The 26,517-nt window shown below is 39.4% G+C and overlaps 1 protein-coding gene across 6 annotated transcripts in view; it reads right to left on the bottom strand.

The window, feature by feature from the left end:
* The window catches only part of qkia (QKI, KH domain containing, RNA binding a), a 136,332-nt gene that overhangs the window by 86,491 nt on the left and 23,324 nt on the right, over positions 1 to 26,517 (bottom strand). For all 6 annotated transcript variants that reach the window (XM_061896010.1, XM_061896009.1, XM_061896013.1 and 3 more), the window contains exon 2: positions 2,407 to 2,549. In XM_061896010.1, the coding sequence (XP_061751994.1) occupies positions 2,407 to 2,549 (143 nt within the window). The remainder of the gene's footprint in view (positions 1 to 2,406; positions 2,550 to 26,517) is intronic.

Genomic DNA, 26,517 nt, shown 5'->3' with positions numbered 1-26,517 from the left:
CTTGTCTTCAGCATAAATATTAATTTTCCTTGTTAGGTTTAGGCTAAGGTATGTTTTGTATTTTCCTTGTAGTAATACATGTATACTTTGTTGTGATGAGTAAAGCCTATTTTGCACGTTTTTGTGTGCTGTTTTTCTATACATTTGGTCATTAATTATTTTTTTTGTCAGCAAATTTCCCTGTCATACTTACAGAGTGAAAATCACAACTATTTATTGCAACTTTTATTTTCTCCAGCAGTTTTATTGCAACAGTTGACATCGCTATTTTTGAAAAGTAGTCTAATTTAGGCCTGCGACATCCTGGGGGAAAAAATGGTCAAAAACTGCTAAATTGCTGTCAATGTTCAAATATGAAAAAAAAAAATAGGGAAATATGTATAAATTAGGGTTGTAAAGATATGAAGATTTTATATCACGGTTATTTTCACTAAAATGATCACAGTTGTTATTGTGGTATTATTGAATGTGCTCAGAATAGTATACAGAAATTAAAATATTTTGATTTTATTTTTAAACTAAAGATATGGACCCCCTGTTAGAGGGTTAGGGTTATTATTTTGGGTTAGTAACCCTATTTTGCATGTTTTATGCTTGACAAATAAGAGTGTTGTGGTGTCTACTCTGTTCACAGGTCCTTCAACACACAGTATAAACACCTGTGTGCCTTCTTTCTACAGGTATACATTGATCACTGTTTTAAGTAGCACAGCTTGTAGGTTCAAATCAATCAATCAATCGTTTATTTATATAGCCCTAAATCACAAATGTCTCAAAGGACTGTACAAACCATTACGACTACGACATCCTCGGAAGAACCCACAAAAGGGCAAGGAAAACTAACACCCAGTGGGCAGGGAGAATTCACATCCAGTGGGACGCCAGTGACAATGCTGACTATGAGAAACCTTGGAGAGGACCCCCCCCCCCCAGGGGATCCGAAAGCAATGGATGTCGAGCGGGACTAACACGATACTGTGAAAGTTCAATCCATAGTGGCTCCAACACAGCCGCGAGAGGTTGAATGTGTACAATTAAATATCCTACTTGCCCAGACAGTAATGTGTTAATAAAAGTTTGGATTGGGGTACAGTATGTGGTTTCATAATGGAGAAATACGATAACATATTTTGTTTTATTGTTAGCATTTCAACGTGCGACCGCCAAGAGTTTCACCCCGGTTATCTTTAACACCGTTTATCGTTACATCCCTAATGCAAATAAAGCACATTTGTGTAGATTTGTTGAAATCCTGTGCTATTTGGTGTTAAGGTTACAAAACAACCCACTTTAAAAACTGATAAAAACACAAGGGGACATAATGTTAATTAAAAAATAAGCCTCAAATCAACTTTTTTTTTTTTACAAATGCTGGAGCAAAATCAGCCATTTCAAGCCTGCAAAATCATATCGGGACTGGAAAATGCAATTTTTGACTGGAATGCTTCTTATCCTTCGTTGCCTCCATTCATTTCCTGGTGCAAACGGCTGGGATTATATAAACCAGTGGTTCTCAACCTTTTTTCAGTGATGTACCCCCTGTGAACATTTTTTTAATTCAAGTACCCCCTAATCAGAGCAAAGCATTTTTGGTTGAAAAAAAGAGATAAAGAAGTAAAATGCAGCACTATGTCATCAGTTTCTGATTTATTAAATAGTATAGCAGTGCAAAATATTACTCAGTTGTTGTGGTCTTTCTTGAACTAATTGGAAAAAAAAACAAGTGATTCAATTATCAATAAAGATTTCTACTCATAGAAGTAATCATAAAATTAAAGTGCCCTCTTTGGGGATTGTAGTAGAGATCCATCTGGATTAATTAACTTAATTCTAAACATTTCTTTACAAAAAAATAAATCTTTTACATCCATATTTATGGAACATGTCCACAAAAAAAATCTAGCTCTCAACACTGAATATTGCTCGGTTGGTAGAGTGGCCGTGCCAGCAACTTGAGGGTTGCAGGTTCAATTCCCGCTTCCGCCATCTTAGTCACTGCTGTTGTGTCCTTGGGCAAGACACTTTACCCACCTGCTCCCAGTACCACCCACACTGGTTTAAATGTAACTTAGATATTGGGTTTCACTGTGTAAAGCGCTTTGAGTCACTTGAGAAAAGCGCTATATAAATATAATTCACTTCACTTCACATTTCTTTTCACAGTTTATGAATTTACATTCATATTTTGTTGAAGTATTTTTCAATAAATATATTTATAAAGGATTTTTGAATTGTTGTTATTTTTAGAATATTTGTAAAGAAAATCTCACGTACCCCCTGGCCTACTTTCAAGTACCCCCAGGGGTACGCGTACCCCCATTTGAGAACCACTGATATAAACAATGCAGACCCCATCCTCGCTTTCTATTGTATGACGACAAATATCCGTGGTGCTTCGCTACTTACGTCTGGGTACTCTTTGACAGGCACGAACAGTTTTTCCTGCAAGTAGACCACGGGTCCGGCAGGCTCTGGCAGCTCTAAGGGGTGTCTCTCCACAAGGCCATTCACTGTGTCGCTGTACATGTGTTTGCGCACTCTGTTGATCTCTGAAAACAAAAACAGAAAAAAAAAAAAGACAGCCACGTCAATGTTGGAGGAAAACATACAAACACGTACGAGCTTTGGTAGCAGATGTGTCACTTGTATTGACTTTTTTGAATCGTTCTGGACAAAGTATTGATGGCATATCCGAGCTTATTGTAACAAAAAAAAAACATAAAAGTTAGGCCTAGTTTGGACAGGTAGCCATTATTCACAAAATAGCAGCTGGACACAACAGAAACAGCCATTAAGGGCTGCATAATGACAGGGTAAAAGGCCACACGCTCCAATAGTTATCTGCAGGGGTCGGGTGGGCCTCTACTCAGTTTGTAATGTGGGAGGATCGATTACCAAACAGCACACATTTTGGTCACATTGGCTCACTTCACACTTGTTGCAACATTGAAGTCATGAGCTCACCCATCAGTGATATAGGATGTGCTGTGCGTGGACTGAATTAGCACATTAAATCACATAGGGACAGTGGAGAGCGGTCTATATTAAAACACTAGCAGGGGAACTTGACACTCGGCCATAGATACCAATTTAAAGAACGCCCGGCCTCCAAGTCTTAACCTTGCACGGAAACTCATTTAGAAGGTGGGTCATACTTATGTAAGTATCTCAAGAGGGGAGAGTGGAGTCTTAGGTGTATATATTATGTTACATAGCAAAAAGAAAAAGAAAAAACATCTAATAGAATTACACATTTGATTGATTTGTTGGGGAATTCCTGCTGCTGTTGAAAACCATGAACAACAGATGTATGCTTGATGAGCTCATGGACACATGGACATGGACATCTGGCCTGCAGTTTTGTTGGACAACACCTCTGGGACGCATCCACTTGGTGCAAACAAGAGTGACTTCTTCCCTCCCATATTAACTCATCACTCAAGTACACGGATACAGTTAGGACTACAAAATAAAACCATACCTTCGTACTACACCTGAGCTATTCAACCAGCGACCCAGGGGCTAGATCCAGCCTGGGAATAATGCCAGATTAGTGATGTAATGATAACTGCGTTAAAATTCTCGACAGTTTGTATATTATTTATACATCTTGAATTACTTTATTGTATCATTATTATTATTATACTGTATATTCTAAATGTTTTACATTTAATCATTAATAATATGCCGACAAGGCTACTGAAATATGCGTTACTGCATAATTTCTGATTTGCGGTTTAGCTCGGTTGGTAGAGTGGCCGTGCCAGCAACTTGAGGGTTGCAGGTTCGATTCCTGCTTCTGCCATCCTAGTCACTGCCGTTGTGTCCTTGGGCAAGACACTTTACCCACCTGCTCCCAGTGCCACCCACACTGGTTTGAATGTAACTTAGGTATTGGGTTTCACTATGTAAAGCGCTTTGAGTCACTAGAGAAAAAGCGCTATATAAATATAATTCACTTCACATTTTCGGACGTTAGCGTGCACAGCATATATACAAACATATGGCAGACAAGAAGCACTAAAACTGTAGAGGCCTGCTAACTGAAAAAAATGAATAAAAATCCCTACTTGGCGAGCATGAATCCTTGATTTAATTGTATTGCCTTTTAACACCACAAATGTTCAGACACTTTGGCCCCAGTCGCCATAAACTTGGGGGCTAGAAGACGTGTGTCGTCTAGCCACCCATTGACATCTATGCTAGGGCTGGGCGATATTGGCTTTTATTAATATCGCAATATTTTTATGCCATATTGTGATATACGATACATATTACGATATTTTGCCTTGGCCTTGAATGAACATTTGATGCATATAATCACAGCAGTATAATGATTGTGTCCACATTAAAACATTCTTCTTCGTACTGCATTAATATATGCTACTTTTAAACTTTCATGCAGAGATGGAAATCACAACTAAGGCAATTGACCAAAACTGTATTCATTAAATACTCTTCATTCACTCACGGGTGACTTTTTAAATGAAAGAACAAATTTATAGTGTTGCTACCTTTTTGTAGTAACACTTCTGCTGCATACTTTGCATATTGCTGTTGTCTTCTGAATATCTTCCCACTTGAAGCCAAACCACCGCCAGATGATGGCTGCTCTTTATTTTGGGCATGTATTGTTCTTCCTCCATTTTTGGTCAGTTTTGCACCTTTTCTCGCTTGTATTGTCACAAGCTCCGCTCCGCTCTGCTTGTACGACCTGCCTCAGCTAACGTTAGCCATGCTGCTACCTCTCTGGTCGGCGAGAGCGTATGACGCTAGACGCGCGACAGTATGTGACGTATGTAAGAAGGCGGGCTTGTTTTCCGTCTCTGTGAGAAGGAGAGACGAGGAGGAGTGAGAAACGCCAGTAATGTAATGCCCACAGCTAAAAGCAACTGTGTGAGAACATATAATCGAATATTACGATAGTCATTTTCTATATCGCACAGAGACAAACCTGCGGTATATAGTTTATATCGATATATCGCCCAGCCCTAATCTGTGCCTTAAAATATTGTCTGCTGGCAGCTGCATTGTATGATTATTATTGTTTCTCCTGACCTTATAATCATTTCACGGCATTCAATCGATCGCAACTTGACTGTTTGGTTTGTCTAAGAAGTTTTGCTTTTATCCGAGTAGGCTTCATCAGTTCGTGCTCAGACTTGGATTGGCCAGCTCTCGTAGTTAATAATCAACTTGCTAATTTCCTCTTCTTAGCTTGTGACTCTCTGGTGTTTCATGGCTCTTATTAGTCTTCTGTTCAAATGTACATTGGCTGGCATTGCTTGTCTTCCTTGTTTCTGTGTGTCCGCCCTAACCCAGCTAGCACATAACATAAATAGAATGTTAGCTAATGGTTCTTCCATGGATAGTTCGAACCAAACTTAGAATTAAGGTTTAGAGAATGTTAGGATTAAAGTTGCATTTTAGAACAGTGTACTTTTACATATGTAAGTAATCAATAATTGGAAATATATCAATCAATTTAGAATCATACACAATCCAATCGCGATGCTTTGGAGAATTGATGCTTTTCCTCCTCTAGAAAGCACTGCTTAATTCCTCATAACGAATGTACTGTTGTGTCATGTATTAAGTAGAATTCTTAATCACTAGTCAACTACCGTATTATCCGGACTATAGGCCGCTATTTTTTTCCCCACGCTTAGAATCCTGCATCAGTTTTTGTATTAACAAATACATTTCATAGAACACGGACAGTGACACTGAAAAGGTGTATTGTTTGTGCTACGGCGCCATCTTTTAGACGAGTTCACCCACTGGGGGGCTGTAGGTTTAAAATGCACTTCCGGTTTCCTTCCTTGAATCGAAAGTATTGGTCTACAGCGTTTCTCCATGCATCACTCCAAGCAACATTTATAAGTTTTACAATATAACTAAAACAATTATTGCTTTTTTAATCCATCCCATGTGTGATGTCTGTAGGAGTGTTTTAATAGATATTTGCATGCGCTATGGTAATGTAATCAAGCAATTAGCGAATATGCTAACAAGTTTATAAGTGTCTGTGTTAGTATTATTAATTTACAATGGCATTCTTTTTTTTTTTTTTCAATTTTGTAAGTTCACAAAAACATCACTGTGGATTTATTGAGTCTGTTTAGAGAGCTTGCGTCTTAGACTTAGACAAACTTTATTGATCCACAGGGGAAATTGTTCCACACAGTAGTAGTATTAAAGGATGGAAAGGGTAAGGGTGGAAAGAATAATGCAGATATTAAGTAGACTATAAATGTACCATAGTAGCAATATAAAATATAACATTTACATTTTATATTTACAGTATATAATTTATACTGATATATAATATTAGTATATTATATTCTTATACAATATATACATATCATACAGATCCTATTCTGCGGCTAGTGGGTCTACGACAGTGGCCTTGTGGTTAGAGTGTCCCAGAGATCGGTAGGTCGTGAGTTCAAACCGGCCGAGTCATACCAAAGACTATAAAAATGGGACCCATTACCTCCCTGCTTGGTACTCTGCATCAAGGGTTGGAATTGGGGGTTGAATCACCAAAATGATTCACGGCCACAGCTGTTGCTCACAGCTCCTCTCACCTCCCAGGAGGTGGAACAAGGGATGGGTCAAATGCAGAGAGTAATTTCACCACACCTAGTGTGTGAGTGTGACTATCAGTGGTACTTTAACTTAATGGCTTCTGTTATGTTTGATCAGCCGTTTTACTGCCATGTGACAGGCACAGATTGCAAACAATTAAGGTATGTAAACAAAAAATAATAATTTTGTAAATAACCCGTATAAATCTTTGGCCTATAGTCCGGTGCAGCATTTATATGTAAAAATTGATATTTCTTCTAAAATTGGGTGGGTGCAACTTAAATACAGATGTGCTCAACAGTCCAGAAAATAAGGTAATCTTACTTCCTCTTCTACCCAAGGGATTGGGCAAAACCCCACATTGCTCAGAGCATTTTCCCCAACTTGTTCCTTAATTTCTTGGTGAATAATGCATGGGTCCCAAGGACAACATCTGGGTATATGGAGAAGGTGGCTCCCCACCCAAATTACAATAATAAAAAAACAGGGCTGTTATATGATGTACGTCCTTGTAGAACAGATTTACGGCAAGCCTTCTATAAAACAGCCGACTGCATAGTGGCAAAATGACAAAGCCGTTTCCAGCGGCGGTTATATGATCGATCGGCGCTGTGCACACGGTTGGACAGATGTTCACTGTGCACTGCGTGTTTGCAGACAGAATGCGCTGCTTAGTCTTAAACTAAAACACTTCCAAAATATTTGGAAGCAGTCGATTGAATAGCAGCACAGAATGTCACTCATGCAGGCATTAGGAATAACATAAAGCGATCTGTGAAATGGATCAGAAGCAGGGACATTTCCAAATGCGTTTATATATGCAGACTAAAAAAAAGAAAGGGTGACAACCACCACCAGCACCCCCACACCCTCTCTCTCCACCCCCTAATTCTATTTCCTCTTGCCGAAATGCCACATTAACATAAGGGGCCGTGCTAGGCTATCAGTGGAGACGTGTAGCATTTGACAACCTCTAATTTCAATGCCGGGAGTCCTTTCTGAAGCGCTGCACTCACCGAAAAATTACCCCACACCTTGCGAGACTGACAAAATCATTTGTCTAGCTGTCCGCCGTGACAGAAAAGGCTGATTGTGTGAGAAAGATAAGAAATGGAGGGGGACAGTATCTTGGGAGAAGAAGAGATAAACAATAGAGTGGAAAAAAATGAAAATTACCAGACAATTTACTTAAACCGTTTTTGCAGTGGATACCCAGACAACATGTTATACCTGTTTACTCCACTTGGACCACCTCTTAGCTGTGTGCCACTGTGTCATCAGCAACCTGACTCAGCAATCTCCATAAAAACTGCTATCCTGTCAGTTTCCCTAATGGAGAGACACGTAAAACACTCACACTGTCTAATTGTCCGGTTTTCTCAGTCATAAGAGAGAGAGAGACAGGGGATATCAACTCTGAAAGTGGTTGAAATGTAAAGAGAAAGAAGAAAAGAACTGCTGAGCAAGCAGCTGTAGTCACACTTCCTTTTTTTTTCCCCCGGCTAAAACTGCTCATTTTAGCTTTATCTTTTTGTTTCTCACTAATAGTGCCAAATCGCCTTCAATCTCGGAGAACAAAAAGGATGCTACGCGCCACTTTTTAAAGGCCTACTGAAACCCACAACTACCGACCACGCAGTCTGATAGTTTATATATCAATGATGAAATATCAACATTGCAACACATGCCAATACGGCCTTTTTAGTTTACTAAATTGCAATTTTAAATTTCCCGGGACCTTTTTCTTGAAAACGTCACGCATGACGTCACGGGCTGCTATGAATATGAGCGTTGCATACACACGCAGCTAAAAGTCGTCTGCTTTAACGGCATAATGACAGTATTTTGGACATCTGTGTTGCTGAATCTTTTGCAATTTGTTCAATTAATATTGGAGAAGTCAAAGTAGAAAGACGGAGTTGGGAAGCTTTAGCCTTTAGCCACACAAACCCACGGTGATTCCTTGTTTAAAATTCACGGAGGTGAAACTTTAGTATGGATAACAGCGGACATGGATCCCGACTACATGTCAACCAGCAGGTTTCGGTGAGAAAATTGTGGTTAAAAAGTCGCCTCTTACCGGATATCACCTGAGCTTGCGCCTCCCGTACAGCTGCCGCCGACTTCACTGAGACACTGCGCGTCAACACCCGGCCGTGGACGAACACTTCCAACTATCAGGTACAGTTAAACTCACTAAAACACTAGCAACACAATAGAAAGATAAGGGATTTCCCAGAATTATCCTAGTAAATGTCTCTAAAAACATATGAATACGTCTCAATGCAACGCGATAGCAATCGCGTTTTTTTTTTAATTGGATTTCTATTTTTTTCTAGTCCGTCGCTATCAATATCCTCAAACACGAATATTTCATCCTCGCTCAAGTTAATGGGGAAATTGTCGTTTTCTTGGTCTAAATAGCTGTTTCTGTTGGAGGCTCCCATTAAAATCAATGTGAATATATGCAGAGCCCTCAACATGTGACGTCATCGTCTGCGACTTCCGGTAGAGGCAGGGCTTTTCTCCAGTTGCGAACTTTATCGTGGATGTTCTCTACTAGAACCCTTTCAGCAAAAATACGGCAATATCGCGAAATGATCAAGTATGACACATAGAATGGACCTGCTATCCCCGTTTAAATAAGAAAATCTCATTTCAGTAGGCCTTTAAGTGGTAAATAGTAAATGGGTTATACACGTATCGTGCTTTTCTACCTTCAAAAAGGTACTCAAAGTGCATTGACACTCTTTCCACATCCACACACTGATAGCGGGAGCTGCCATGCAAGGCCCTAACCACGACCCATCAGGAGCAAGGGTGAAGTGTCTTGCTTAAAGACACAACAGACGTGACGAGGTTGGTAGATTGTGGGGTTCGAACCAGGAACCCTCAGGTTGATAGCATGGCCACTCTCCCAACCGCACCACATCGTTCCCCCGTTTTAAACACAGAGACTATTAATCGCTAAATGTTGTCAACAAAAAGCACATTGCATACATGTAAAAGCAAAACTTGGGCGGGGTGGGGGATCAAATAGTATAAATTGTGAAAAAATAGCCCCGGCCTATGTTATACGTATAATAATAATGGTCTGGCTACTATTTATTGTCTACTGTTTTAATTTTTTTTTTTTTTTTATCGTTACATCCCTAGATTCATGCGTACAAGGTGATTTGGCTTTGAATCTATGCCGCGACAAATATTGTAGCCTTCTGTGATAACAATAAATATTGGATGTATATTAGGTTACAAAGGTTCCTAATTTAGCTGCTGACATATGCAGGAACGTACTATATAACGTCATTTGCACTTGTATTGTTTTGTTAAAATTATGAATCTACTTGTTAATTTACTTTCAATATCCTTTTACTCTCTGTTGTGACATGGATATATGTACACTGCTATTAAATTGTATTGAGAACTTTTTTTTCTCTTGTTTGGATTCATTAGTTTTGGACGATACCACAAATTTAGGTATCAATCCAAAACCAAGTAGGGACAGGGGCAGTAAGGGTCATACCAATGCTGATACTGATACTTCAAATGTTAAATGTCATCGAATGATTACATTTTTGAACACATTTATAATCAGACAAAAACACAAAAACAAATTTTAAATTATGAACTACTAAAGACTCTGATTTAAATCCTTTAGTTTTTGCCTTCAAGCCGTCCTTGTATACAGGGACTTATTTCTGAGGTTTGTAAACAACAACAAAAACGCCAACCGATAGATCTTTCGACAGATAAAAATATCAATCTAACCACTGGGGTATCTACCCAATACCATGCCACTTAAAAATGTTACTGTCTTTGTATCAATCTTTGTTTACGTCCAAAATATCAAGCTTACAATTAGCATATCTTCCTCTGGTGTGTAGTGTAGCATGTTTAGCTATTCCAACTGCAATTATATGTGATTATGCATAAAGCCTCCTGCCAAAAATGTAATCACACAAGACTTAAAAAAAAAAATAGTCCAGAAGAGGTTGAAAAGAGGACGGTATGGGAAGGAGGAAAAATGGGTGAGTAAAACTTTTTTTAATGCACCAGGCGCTTTTTGATGTGATGAAAAGTAAACATCACTTTGTGATAAACTTGGCGGATGGGTTAGCAGCGAGATCAAAGATGGAGCAAGCCATACGAGACAAGTGAAAGTCTAATAACATAAATTCAAATTAAAATCCGTTGCGGTCGGATGATTTTGTGCCCCAATTCCAGGATAGTATGCATTAGGATGTTGACTGGAAAAGAATGTGTTCACACTTCATTAAAATTTGTAACAACATTCCTGCATACACTAAGAATACTGCGTATCGACACAATCGATGATCTAACGTCATGTTTTAAAAACACTTAATTCCATTTGGTGCAACAAGTGTCCTCCAAAACACATACTTATAAGTTATACTACATCACGCTAGGCATGAAACGATATACAGTTTATTAATATATGTTAAAAAGGTATTGTACCTTTTTAAAAATGTGTGAAATTGACCTGAATATGCAATAGTATTTCCCCCTTTAAAAATCTGAATAAGAAGTGCCATCTCATGTCCGGGGTCTGGATAAGCAAACAGGTGGGTTTTTCCTTGTCACTCAGGCCCTGTCTATATTAAGCTGAATAACTCCTTAAAGGGGAACATTATCACAATTTCAGAAGGGTTAAAATCAACAAAAATCAGTTCCCAGTGGCTTTTTTTACTTTTCGAATTTTTTTTCAAAATTTTACCCGTCCCGGAATATCCCTAATAAAAGCTTTAAAGTAATTGATTTTCGCTATTTGCTTAGGCCACTGTCCATTTCCCTGTGACGTCACATAGCGATTCCAATACAAACAATGGCGAATAGCACAGCGAGATATAGCGACATTAGCTCGGATTCAGACTCGGATTTCAGCGGGTTTAAGCAATTCAACAGATTACGCATTTATTGGAACAGATGGTTGGAGTATGGAGGCAGATAGCGAAAACGAGATTGAAGAAGAAACTGAAACTATTGACCGAAGAGCTATTGACGCTATTCGGCCATGTCTGCCTTAGCATCGCCGGTAAAATGTGCGGACCAACCGATCAGGAGTTTCGCATTGACACTGGATCAACTTAAATATGTTGATTGGTAAGTGTTTGTTTCGCATTAAATGTGGGTGGAAGGAAACGCTGGATGTAAATATAGTTTCAAATGTACATACAGGTAGCCTAAATAGCATGTTAGCATCGATTAGCTGGCAGTCATGCCGCGACCAAATATGTCTGATTAGCACATAAGTCAATAACATCAACAAAACTCACCTTTGTGATTTTGTTGATGTTCGTTGGGAATGCATCTGCTTTGAGTGTCGCAGGATATCCAGACATTTTTGACATCTCTGTCGTAGCATCGCCGGCAAAAACCAAACAGGGGACTTTTGCATCTCGTGACACTGGAGCAACTTAAATCTGTCGATTGCTAAGTGTTTGTTTGGCATTAAATGTGGATCGAGGGAAAAGCTAGATGAAAAATATAGCTACAAATGAGGCATAATGCTGCAATATGTACACACAGCTAGCCTAAATAGTATGGTAGCATTGATTAGCATGCCGTCCTAATAGATGCACATTCTACGTAAATCAACTTGAATCCGTCCCTGATCGTGTTGTTACAACACACCGACGAGGCATGATGTCTCCAAGGTATCGGAAAACGGTCGAAAAAACTGAAAATAACAGAGCTGATTTGACTCGATGCGTCTGATGTGTAGGGAAAAATGGCGTTGAGTACCGATGTGACTTCACGTTCTGACGTAATCGCTCAGAGAGGCATAAACAGAAAGGCGTTTAATTCGCCAAAATTCACCCATTTAGAGTTCGGAAATCGGTTAAAAAAATATTTGGTCTCTTTTCTGCAACATCAAGGTATATATTGACGCTTACATAGGTCTGGTGATAATGTTCCCCTTTAAACTATTCAGCCTAAACCCTGTGTCAACCACACTAACCCACTGTTCAAGGTTCCCCCTCCTTGGAAATTTTTATACACGGGTAAGTGCGTCGTCTTTTTCTTGAAACTCCAGCTCCTAACTCGGTATAGACTCATTGATCGTTTAATAAACTGAGTTCGGAGAGGAAGTGACGTCAGAAACAACACACCACAGCAAGCTTCATAACAACCGGTTTCCACTCAAGAGGAAAACACTAGAAAGATGGAGGCGAATCATCCAGACATGCCCATGTTTCTCCTTCTTTTACATGTAAAAGGGCTTGTAAAAAAAAAATAATCACACAATACCTTAAGAGAATGAAACGCACGACAGCAGCTATTTTGGATACACCATATCTCAGATGGCAACATAGCAATGTTGAGCGACTGCTTTGGATAAGGCCTGGAAGAAGGGCAGCCTGGTGGGATATGTTAGTCAACGAGTGTGTTGCGCCAGAGGAATGTCCAGGTTAGCTGTGATTCTACTTGGCGAAAAACGTTGTTAATTTGTCGAACGGGAGACAACGAGAATGTGGGCTCCCATCGACGTGATAAAAAGGTAGTGTGTACTTTTTATTACTTGGCCGACAAGTGAAGACTTTGGAAAACGGTGAATGAATTTGAACTGGCAAAACAGGCGGAATCAGTTATTGTCCGCCACGTATGTCGAGTGATTACTCAACGTCTACGTCCGGAGAAAGAAATGTCTCTTCCTGGTTACACTCACAGTCATTTTCGGTACCTTTGCACAACAAGTCGCAGATAACAAATCGAAATGAACATCTTGCTTGCATACCTTCAATGTTTATATGCAGAGGAAGTTTAGACTTCCAGGTCAGAGGTGACTATGACGTATTATATGCGTGTCTGCCATTTTTCATGCATGCCTACTTGGTCGTGTTGAGCCCACGGACAGACGGGACAGGGAGTCTTAAACCAACGCTTAAACGACGGAAATGTTTGTGTGTGTGTGTGTGTGTGGACAGGGATAAGGTTGAGTGGGTTTTACCCTGTATCAACTTAGCCATCTTAGTGTAGAGGCAACCTCAGTCAAATGATTTTTACTGCAATCTACAAAGGTTGTTTTTTTTTGTCTGATATTGTCAACCAAATTTTAAAAAAAAATGATTTGTGTCTAGAACATGTTCTTAAAAAACATAAAAAAGGAGGTTCCTGCATCTGTTATTCTCTGGTTAATTCGGTAATGACCAAAATGATCACAGTATTGCCGTGATTGTCATTTGGGAATCTAAAGTTGCAAGTCAACTGCACAACAAAACCTGTGTTACGTTGCGACATCGTTTATATTATAACGCAGAGATGTGGATAGGTTTTCAATGTGGTGAGTCCGCGAGGCCCACAGTTGGTGAGTTGTGTGGGTCCCTGGGAAATTCCATGAGTAATGATTTCCCAGTAAACAAATCATTTCATTATTATATCATTCTATTTCTTAAATACAGATAGACAGACAACATTCACACTCACATTCACACACAAGGGCCAATTTAGTGTTGCCAATCAACTATTCCCAGGTGTATGTCTTTGGAGGTGGGAGGAAGCCGGAGTACCCGGAGAGAACCCACGCAGTCACGGGGAGAACAAGCATACTCCACACAGAAAGATCCAGAGCCCGGGATTGAACACAGGACCTTCGTATTGTGAGACAGACGCACTAACCCCTCTACCACCGTGCTGCCCTTTCTAATTGTCGAAAAAAAAATAGCATTTGGCGGGCTCGTTGTTTTAGTTGCATCTAAATTAGCATATCGTGATACTTTGTACAGGGGATCCCGCTGCGCCAAGTAAATGTTCAAAGGGTTGAAACAGCGCTTGCTTGTCTGGTCTGCTGACAACAAGGTTTCTTTTTCCAGTAACTGTGATTAAACAGGAGTTGTTTAATGCTAACAATGTATCGTTTTTCATGGGAAAAGTGAGGTGCGTCCCTGGGACGCATGGATAGTGAGTTTAGTCCGTGTTTTCAGATTGCAATGAGTCAGGGACGCAGGACGCGTAGCTAGAAACATCACTGAGAATTAATCGAACTGTCAGTTTTTATGTACCGACAAAAAGGACGAAGGTTGAATCATGTAGCATTTCAAAACTAATGTTAACAATATACTGTTGATTACCATGATAATTAAGGGTGGAGAAAATATTAATATGACAAAAGGATTGCAATTGTTTTGCCAACAAATACAGATTTTAAAAATTGATTGCTGTAAAGAATAATGCAGTGAGCAAGGCAATACAAGACGTCGACAGTAAAGTATAGATATGTATCTAGGGATAAACCGTAATCATGATAACCGCGCTAAAACTTGACTGTTAGTATTATGGTTTTAGATTAAAATGATTTAAAAATTGCGATTCAAAGTCGCACTTTGATGAATTCCATCTTATCTATCTCAAAATGCTAACATTAATACCATCCATCCATCCATTTCCTACCGCTTATTCCCTTCTTGGTTGCGGAGAGCGCTGGTGCTAACATGAATACAAGAGACATAAACATTTCCCCATTAAGAAACAATATACCCCAATTTAACTTATATAAACACATTCCGTTAAAGCAGTGGTCCCCAATAATTTTTGCATCACTGACCAGTTTAAGGTAGGCATTATTTTGAGGGACCGTCTTTCCACTTGGGCCAGATAAATACAGCAAAAATAACTGCGTGAAAAACACAAGTCACTATATAACGCTGAATTAGTGGGAGCCCTGGGCTTGTTCCTTTGCAATGAGATGCAGATGGAAATCTGCCTTTGGCTACAATCTGTCACATTTATATTGTAAATATTCATTGTATATGTCACAAAGTTATAAAAAATGTATAACAAATTGAAAATTACTATGAGAAGTATTTTTGTAAATCTATAATTAAGTTAATTGGTGTGTCTCGTGGGACAGGTGAATGTTAAGGCGGAGAAAATGCAGTTTATAAATTATTTGTTGTTTCTCTGTGACCCGGTAGCAAATGCGTCACGGAGCGGTGTTTGGGGACCACTACGTTAAAAGACTGCTGAAGAGAAGGACACCACAACACCCGCCAGATCACTCTTTTCAGTGAAGTAAAGGAAATACATAACATGCAAAATAGTGGACTTTCTAACAGTAGGTCTTTCTATCTTAGTTAGTTTTTAAAAACAATCTAAAAATGTCAGCGTATTTCAGTATTTTTGAGCACATTGAACAATACTGAAAAATGATAACCTTGATGTGAATTTTTCATATCGTTACATTCCTAGTTAAATGGTAGAGGGATTATTTTATTTTATTCTGTACAATTGCACACTGATCATTTGAATTACATTGTTTTTGATTCAGTTTGTCTAGTATATTAATACTGTCATCTAGCGCACACGCTTGTATTCTGAAATGCATACATTTATCAGTGAATTAAGTAGAATAATGTAATACAAAGCCATATTACATACGATATTGTATTGAATCATGGTAAGTATCGTATTGTAAAGTCCTTGTTAATACCCAACCCTAAAGATAATGAAATAAAACTCTTCATACAGCTTGTTTTTTAAATGTACTTAAATACGAAGAATCCTTATTTGAAGTAGCGTATTTTTCGGAGTATAAGTCGATCCGGAGTATAAGTCGCACATGCCGAAAAAGCATAATAAAGAAGGAAAAAAACATATATAAGTCGCACTGAAGTATAAGTCGCATTTTTTGGGGAAATTTATTTGATAAAACCCAACACCAAGAATAGACATTTGAAAGTCAATTTAAAATAAATAAAAAATAGTGCACAACAGGCTGAATAAGTGTACGTTATATGACGCATAAATAACCAACTGAGAAGGTGCCTGGTATGTTAACGTAACATATTATGGTAAGAGTCATTCAAATAACTATAACATATAGAACATGCTATACGTTTATCAAACAATCTGTCACTACTAATCGCTAAATCCGATGAAATCTTATACGTATAGTCTCTTACGTGAATGAGCTAAATAATATAATTTGATATTTTACGGTACCGTGTTAATAATTTCACACACAAGTCGCTCCTGAGTATAACTCGCACCCCCGGCCAAACTATGAAAAAAAAACCTGCGACTTATAGTCCGAAAAATACGGTAATGTCATTCTATCTAACACCCATGAATGCATTAGGACGGGGAATGGAATGGGTTGAGTTAAATCTACGTAAAAAACTAAAATTCTGCTCTACTGCAGACACACCAAGGATTGCCGGCACCGAGCAATATAAGATACTGGTGACAAACAGGCCTTTTCACTTAAAAGTTGTGCACTTAAACCATCACAAAGTCTGTCGGAGAAAAAAGGATTTGGATGTTTAATGCATTGCTGCTCTTTTTCGCGGCACAGACGACTTTATCCAAGACGACACTCCACTTCACAGTTTAGGGGTTTGACGGGCCGAGCATGTGAAAAGACGAAGTTTCTGTTCGTAATGCAAATAGGAGAAGTGTTGGGGGAGGGGACTGAGCCATGAAAACATATGCATTTCTGGGGCTTATCATCCATTTACAGCTGTGTCGCTCTCTCCATCCATCCACTTCTGTATAAGGATTTCTCCCACCTCCATGCTCTCATGCCTGTGTCTTATTTTTACTTGCTAATCTTTGATTTAACAGTAGACCAGACACAAGCCTTTGATGTTCATGCACAAACTATTTCAGGGCTCTTAATGAGTGTGATGTACTAATGTGTAGTGAAAAAGAGTGTGTAAGGCAGCTCTTACACGGAAAATCCAACATTAGGTTTGAAAGTTCATGTCCCAGGAGTTATGCCTTTGGAAAAAAAAGTTTGCATTGAACAACTATGATGGCAACATACTGTAGTTTTTGAGTGTTTGTATGAAACACTACTAGACGAAAAGGTGGTCAAACACAAAAACGACACACACTCTTTGAAGGCAGCAATACGGGAGAACAAGGGCTGGGCGATATGGCCTTTTTTACTATCTTGGTATTTTTAGGCCATATCACGATATACAAAATATATCTCTGTATTTTGCCTTAGCCTTGAATGAACACTTGATACATATAATCACAGCAGTATGATGATTCTGTGTCTATATTAAAAAAACATTCTTCTTCATACTGCATTAATATATGCTCATTTTAACCTTTCATGCAGAGAAGGAAATCACAACCAAGTCAATTGACCAAAACTGTATTTATTAAACAGTTATTAGCAGGTGACTTTTTAAATGATGCTACATATTAGCAGTAATGCTACTTTTAGTAGCAATGCTTGTGCCCCACACTTGACAAATTAAAGTTGTCTATTCGACATATTCCCGCTTGAAGCCGAACCAACGCCAGACTATGGACCCTGTGCTGTTTTTCTTGGGAATTATTCTTCCTTCAATTGTTACCAGATTCGCACCTTCTTTCTCTCGTATTACCCCCCGCAACACTCCGCTAGCATCACAACTAACGTTAGCCACGCTGCTACCTGTCTGCTCTGTGAGGGCGTATACGTATGTGACGTATGACGTGACAGTATGTGACGTATGTAAGTTTGTGCGATTGCTGTCTGTGAGAAGGAGAGACAAGAAGGAGTGGGAGCAGCCTGTAGTGTAATGCCCGCAGCTAAAAACAACTGCGCGAGAACGTATACTTGAATATTACGATAGTAATTTTCTATATCGGACAGGGACAAACCCGCAATATATCGAGTATATCGATATATCGCCTAGCCCTAGGGAGAACCTCAATTGACTGCCCCTTTTCGCCAAAAGTCGCACAAAATCCCCAGCGAAACCTCAATTCAGTGAGTATCAGAAGGTGTTTTGTTTTTAGGGCTTTCTGTCACCCTTATAACCAAAATAAAAGCAACCTTATAATAAAAGTTACAATAAGAACATGAGTACAAACGTCAGTATGCAAATTTCAGTGTAAACATGCAAATAATATTTAACATGCCTAAATTGTATCAATGTTCAGGTAAAATACTGTATCATTTCTACATTTTACAGAGGTTACCGTCCAATTACACATATGATGGAACGATTTATGAAAAAAATCTGGAACGTTCAGTTGACCTGACAAGAATTGAAACGTGTCGCTCGGATCAGTTTTGTTCTTTGTACTATTAATCCATTTGGAGAGTCAATATGTAGTTTTCTGAACTTAAGTGTGCGCATTATGAGGCGAAATCGGGAACAACAAATTCCATGTTAACGAAATCGTGGACGAAATCCTAGAGTTAGGCAATAAAAAGTGAACTGCTGTTTAATGCGAAATATCACGGAAATGGACACAGATCTGACTGAAATGCTGTCAACGTAAGGATAAGGAACATTTGTCTTAAAAAAAAAACATATTTCCAGGAGGGCTGAATCGTCTCTGAAATACTTAACCACCCTCCCCAAACCAAACAATGTCGAAGAGGCAAATTGAAACACAGGCTAAGTATGCGAACAAACTGCGACACAAACCTCATTCAGGACAACTTATAGACCCGAAACACACCACCAATCCAGGTTCAATATACAGACAAGTTGGCAGCTGTACATTTTTTTGTCCCTTCCACACAGCCCCAAGTCATCTCCACTCAAAACATAGCACCCCTCGTCCCCTTTAGAATAGCAACACACTTCCAGCCTTCACAATGCCAGGGCTGTCTGACTGCGCAAACAAAATAAAGGCTTAAAAAAATTACCTTATTTAAGCACTTTGTACTGAAGGCACCTTTTGATAAATTTGTTACAAAATTATTATGCTTTGAATTAAAATACTGGCCAAAATAGCCCAATGGTGTATTGCAGATATGTCAGGATTTTTACATTTCATTTATAGACATTTTTGTAGCAAAAAAAACTAGAGCTGATAAAGTGTGTGCTTCATTTTATGTTGATTGTATATCATGAGTTATAAAGATTGCAGAGTAAAAAAATGCTTTACACTAATTCACGTGCGAAAGCTTTAAGAGCATTTTTTTTATTTATTTGCACTTTATGAGATCATTCTGTTAGAAGCTGAACTGATAAATGGTAATTGTCAATTATTGCGATATCATATATGGAATTCTGTGATGTTAAGAAGAACAACAATTTAAACCAAACCGGAAAACATAAAAAAAAAAATTGAACCCTGGGTTCTGCAAATTGTTCTACGTCTAGGTTACAATTGTAACAGTTACAGATGTCAACATTTGAAACCATTTGAACTTAAAGGCCTACTAAAACCCACTACTACAGACCACGCAGTCTGATAGTTTATATATCAATGATGAAATATTAACATTGCAACACATGCCAATACGGCCGGTTTAATTTACAAAATTGCAATTTTAAATTTCCCGCTGAGTTTCTTGTTGAAAACGTCGCGCAATGATGACGCGTACGCGTGACGTCACGGACTGTATAGGACATATTGGCGCAGCCCCTTTTGCGGCTAAAAGTAGTCTCTTTTCATCGCGCAATTAAACAGTACTCTGGACATCTGTGTTACTGAATCTTTTGCAATTTGTTCAATTAATAATGGAGAAATCAAAGTAGAAAGATGGAGTTGGGAAGCTTTAGCCTTTAGCCACACAAACACACAGTGATTCCTTGTTTAAAATTCCCTTGAGGTGAAGCTTTACTATGGACCAGAGCGGTCAAGCGAACATGGATCCCGACCACTTGTCAACCGGCAGGTTTTGGTGTGAAAATTGTGGTAAAAAGTCGCCTCTTACCAGAGATCAGCTGAGCTTGCGCCTTCCTTCAGAGACTGGCGTCAAGACACCCGTGGACACACAGCTCTATCAGGTACTATTTAATCTCACTAAAACACTAGCAACACAATAGAAAGATAAGGGATTTCCCAGAATTATCCTAGTACCTGTATGCCATCTTTTTTGTAAGGGGCGCTGGAAGCCGGCAGACCCGTCAGCGATCCTGTTCTGTCTCCCTGTAATGTTTGTCTGATCTTGAATGGGATTGTGCTGAAAATTGTAATTTTCCTGAAGGAACTCTCCTGACGGAATAAATAAAGTACTATCTAATCTAATCTAATCTAATCTAGTCTAGTAAATGTGCCTAAAAACATCTGAATCCGTCCCAATGCAATCGCCTTTTTTTTTTCTTCTAGTCCTTCGCTATCAATATCATCATCCACGAATCTTTCATCCTTGCTCAAATTAATGGGGAAATTGTTGTTTTCTCGGTCCGAATAGCTCTTGCTGCTCGAGGCTCCCATTATAAACAATGTGAGGACGTGAGGAGCCCTCACCCTTGTGACGTCATCGTCTGCGACTTACCGTAAAGGAAAGGCTTTTTTATTAGTACCAAAAGTTGCGAACTTTTTGTCGATGTTCTCTACTAAATCCTTTCAGCAAAAATATGGTAGTATCGCAAAATGATCAAGTATGACACATAGAATGGACTTGCTATCCCTGTTTAAATAAGAAAATCTAATTTCAGTAGGTCTTTAAGTTACACTTTTTTACCCTGACGTCCCAAAACGGTCCCACTCATAAAAGCGAACCTTGCCTTTGTTGTTTAAACTGGCCAATATAATAAGGGTTGAGAGATAAAAATTCTAGTGCTTCTGCTTGGTCATTTAAAATTACAATCCTTCGGACTGCTTGTAAAAATGGTAATATTTACACCTTTTTTTGGTCACGTATCTGTAAAGAAGTAATCCAGCAAATATTCCGCATTTGAAGGTGATATCGGAGCCTGTGTTTCAGATGGAATGGTGTAAATGGCTTTGGACAGAAATGACAGTGTAGTTTGCTGGCAACAACGGTTTGAGATTTATGATGCGTGTGTCAGGGATTCTCCAAAGGCACACTGGGTGAAAAGCTCTGGCGTCAGGTCTTTAAGTACATAGGCCACTAAATAAAAGACTGGTGTAACAAGGTTTTGGCGATGCGCTCCTTTGGGAACAAGGTGAAGAAAGTAATAACGTGGGTGGGCACACAGCAAACAAGACAAAGAAGAATGACCCTCATCCAGAGCCTCCCCTGGTAATGGATGCTTTTTGGAAAGTAATGCCACTAAAACCAGAGAGGCAGCTTAATGTTTGCCGAAGTCTATAATGCAGAATTTAAATGAAGTGTATGCTTCGCGGGTGTGAGCATACATATTGCAGCCAACTAGTCCCAGAAATCAGCACGTTACGCTCTGTGATCATCAATAATGAGCCTGAGAACACACCACCAACACACACGCACACACAAACCAGTGTTTTTAGTTCAGCTGCAGTTCAAGCCATGCACATAAATGTGTGCCATGATACCAACTTAGCTAAATATAATATATACAAAAACAAACACCCAGCTTAACATTAAAACACCCACATAGCCTGGCTAATGAGCTGTTGTGTTTGAAGGCAGGACTCCCCAGAGACAAGGAGGGAGAAGCCAGAAAAGTGCCTGAGAGAAATATCTGTTAAACAAATATCGCAGGAAAAGGGCAGGAAATAAAGAGTCCCACCTACTTATTTTTATTTTTTTGAAATAAATAGCCTCACTCCGAGCACAGACCTTATTGAAAGTCTGGCGACATAAAAACGGGAGGAAAGGCGATTATAGAGACTAGAGGTGGACTTTTAGTATGAACACTAACGCCACATGTGTATGCACAGGTTACAAAATACACTAATTCAATGTCACATTAGCTTGCAGGTCGTTTTCTTTTTTCCAACAGTCCAGAAGGGACACTAAAACCATCACTGGGGGAGCATTTCAGTTATGCATTCAGTCTTCTGATTCGCATATTTTAAGACCCATTCTCCTCTCTCAGCTGCCTTTTGCGGAGAGCTGTAATTCTAGCAAGCTAGTTAACGAGGGGAAAAAACAGGGACGAAACTGTTTAAAGTTAATGTAAATACAACTGAACAGAAGTTCCTAAATATTAAAATGTAGTCTGAGCAGCCTCTAATGGACTTCTTGTACCATTTAAGAAACTGAGCCAGAAAAGTGATTATTGAGTTAAGGACATTTGTACTGATTAAACATAGGTTAGAAGCAATATCCGATGCAATGTGCAGGAATGTCTGATCGAACACGGTTTACACTTCCCACTCGTTTGAAGTTTGTTATCCAATTTGGTGTGGTTTGTTTAGTCTGTGAACATGTGTGTGGAACAAATTAATCTTCCAGCAGTAAAACAGTACGGTACATTCCAAAACAAACTCAGCAAATAGTGATTAGATTTTGATCTAAACCATCTGACAGACGAAACAATTAGCTTTGCTTCTAGTGCATTACAGGGGACCCATCATGCAAATCCAACATTTCTTACCAATTTGTATCAGTTTTTGTGTATTTTGGATCAGAAATTTTAAATCAAACCATGGAGGCATTGCGGAGATATCAATAAAACAACCTTTCCTTCCTTCATACTTCTGCCAAACAACAAACATTTTGCCACATGTGACGTCTGCGGATATCTCCATATACGGATGGTACAGGCTTTTATTTTATTTATCGTCCAAACCATGTACGACCAAGGTAAAACACGAAGACCGAAAATGTCCTGTTACTTGATGTTTTAACCAGCACAAGTCACCACACAAATTTTGAGTCTAATCTGAAGTAGGGCTGGGTGGTTTTGTAGTTAATACCGGTATATTTTAGAAAGCGTTATGTATTTGAGACAGAACCGCTACACGGGTATATCATATATTTTGAAGCTCTGTTACAGCTGTTTGCTTTCCTTGCGCCCGGCAGGCACAGAGCAGCTGCTTTGCTGTTTTGTCTCCACTTCGACTCACCCCTGCCCCTTGCGTCTTTATGGCGGCTTCTCTCTGACCCACTATGCGCATCAAACTTTTTTTTAAATGAAGACAAGCTGCCAACTTTTAGACTCCAAAGTGAGCAATCGGTAAGTGACGACAGCTTTATTTAAACATAAACCAATTTGCTTTTGAACCTATATCCCTCCTTGTAACAACTTTATCACTAATCTCATCTGTTTGTTGTTCACTTCTGTTAGCGACTTAACACAAGCTAACGATAGCTTCTCTCTGCTGCTCGCTCAATGTGTCAAATATTCAATTACAACTCGGTTTAAAAGTGCCTCTACCCATAGCCTGTGCAGATTAAGCTACTGTAGTGTAGTGACTTGGTGGCTGAAAAGTAGTTTTAAACCTAACCGCCAGCGGCTGTCACCGCAGTGAGCGAGTAGAAGCTCATCTATTCCACACACAAGACTGAAAATAACATTCATAAACAAAATAAACAAAAATTGCTTTGACAAAGAAACTGCTAACTTATTACTTTTTAAAGAATAATGTTAGAATTACGTTACTACTTACAACAAAAACAATCTCGTAGCGTTGTTTAGTTCAGCAGGTTGGAGCCTCTATTGTTTACAAGTGTTCAAAGCAGCAGCAGTGAAAGTATTAACATGATATAGTCTACAACAGGGGTCGGCAACCCGCGGCTCCGGAGCCGCATGCGGCTTTTTAATCACTCTGATGTGGCTGAGCTGCACACATGCCGAACCCCCCGATTTTTCCCGGATTTCAGTGCCTCTCCCAGAAATCTTTCAGGGCAAATATTTTCCGATTTTCACACGGACAACAATATTGCTGACGTGCGTGATGGCAATGCCTTTAACGTTCTCTGGAACATGTCGTCGTGTCTGCTTTTATACCATGTTATCTGCGTGCCAGCCGGTCAAATAGTGTGCGGCCGCTTGTTATCATATGCAAGAGACTGCATGGCATACTTGATCAACAGCCATACAGGTTACACTTAAAGTTGTTTATATCACAACCCTAACACTCTTACTAATATGCGCCACACCGTGAACCCACGCCAAACAAGAATGACAAACACATTTCGGAGAACATCCGCACTGTTTGTCATTTTTGTTTGGTGTGGGTTCACAGTGTGACGCATATTAATAAGAGTGTTAAAGTTGTTTATATCACAACCCTCAGTGTAAACTGTATGGCTGTTGACCAAGTACGCCTTGCAGTCACTTACGTGTGATAACAGCGGCCGCACACTACATGTGACTGGGCCGACAAGTTGTTTGTTCGGATTGTAGAGGACGCTAAATGCAGTGCCATCATAGCCCGCCCTTATTTTGTTGGTTGGGTTAGATTCTGCAGACATTTGAGAGACTGGTTGCTCTGAAATTCGGGAGTCCCCCGGAAAAATTGGGAGGGTTAGCACGTGTGATGTTGTCAAGCGGCATTCATATAAATCTCGCGGGCCATACTAACATTAAATTTTCATATTAAGATGCAGGCCGCGTGTCTGAGACCCCTGGTTTATCGTAGCACAAAGCAAAAAAATGCTTTCGATGCAGTGATATTTCATTTTAAATTTCAAAAGAGTTTTGTGGCTCCCATTGTTTTCTTTATTTTGTGAAACGGGTCAAAATGACTCTTTGAGTGGTAAAGGTTGCCGACCCCTGGTCTAGATGATCATTTTACTGTCAATATACACATGGATACATCAAAGATTTAGCATTGTAAAGATGAAGACTCTGGAAGTTTAACATTAGTGTATAGTTACAGACCTACAGCCTGGTTTGCTACTGCTTCTTTTCGCTCATCCGCCAGCAGTCTCCTTATCGTGCAGACAATAAAACACTGTGAGCCCACTGGTCTCACTGTATGATCTGAGATGTTGTGTTGTGATGAAAGTCACTCAAAACAAATGGCTTGTGCCGGTCATCAAAGTGCACGATAAAAGCAAGAAAGCTAAAAAAAAACTGTTAAACATTTTTGCAGGTCGAATGCTGACTCAGCTTGAGGGGGCGTTTTTTGATTGATTGATTGATACTTTTATTAGTAGATTGCACAGTTCAGTACATGTTCCGTACAATTGACCACTAAATGGTAACACCCGAATAAGTTTTTCAACTTGTTTAAGTTGAAGAGGGGTTACTTTGCATCTAACAAATCCGCCTCTTAAAACAAGCTGTTTTGAAGGGAAGCTAAAATATGGCTTCTAAATAGATGTGTAAAACAAAATCTATGCAAATTTTCATCAAAAAACCCTCATTACATGTTATGTAGATCAAAATGAAGTGCTTTAAAAATAGAAAAAATTATGTGGGGTGGCTACTTGTCCAGGGTGTACGCCGCCTTCCGCCCGGTTGCAGCTGAGCTAGGCTCCAGCACCCCCCGCGAACCCGAAAGGAACAAGCGGTAGAAAATGGATGGATGGAAAATGTGGCCTCTTTTATGATTAGTGACTCTAATTATGACTGTATGACTAAAATGTTCAATTGGAGTACAAATATTTGTTCCCTGACTTCGCCACAGTCCTGGTTGTTGTCGCAAAAATATTTTGACTTTTGCCATGTTTTTTTTCTGCAAAAATCACACCTTAAAACCTCTTCACAACATATTTATTGGTAGGCAGTAAGCTAAAAACGTTTTACTTTGCACTGGACTTAACGACCTGAGAGTAACTATACCTCCACTCCTTTCCATCGTGTGAAAATATGTATACATGGTCATTTGCTTGTGTACCATAGGTCAGTAGTCTCCCGTCCAAAGGCAAAATCTAGTAACTCACGTCTAGCTGATTTTGAGAAAACAAAGGAAAACCAATCCATCTTGATGCTGTCTTACAAAGATCTACAAAGTCATCAAACGTATAGATGTTTTCTTGAGCTTTCATTTTCTTGCCGATTGAGGCATGGATTGAATCAGCTCTCATGAACGTGTGCCCTTTCTCCAGATATTTTATCACAATCTCGGGTGGGCCCCATTCTGCGTTTGCACATTGGGCAAGAGCCGTGTACAGCGTCCAGTTTTTATTTGGACCTCCACAGTTATCTGCCCAAAAGAGTATGCAAGGGGAAGAAGAATCAAGAAAAATACATTTAATGAAGGTGCTTGCAACGTCCTGGGCCAATCTTCCAAGTATCCCCTCGTGCCATAATATCCCATAATCAGGTTGACCGTCAGCCCCCATTCGTGCAAATGTCTCATTAAAGACAATAAGGCGACTGACAAAGAAGCTCCGATTGGTCCCTTGAGATACTAGGTTTTTCTGTTGTATCTACGCGGTTA

Source organism: Nerophis ophidion, linkage group LG03 (genome assembly GCF_033978795.1).
Source record: "Nerophis ophidion isolate RoL-2023_Sa linkage group LG03, RoL_Noph_v1.0, whole genome shotgun sequence".
NCBI classification, from domain to species: Eukaryota; Metazoa; Chordata; class Actinopteri; order Syngnathiformes; family Syngnathidae; genus Nerophis; species Nerophis ophidion.
Note: the sequence above shows the minus strand (reverse complement) of the source record. Positions and strands in the feature narration are given on the sequence as shown.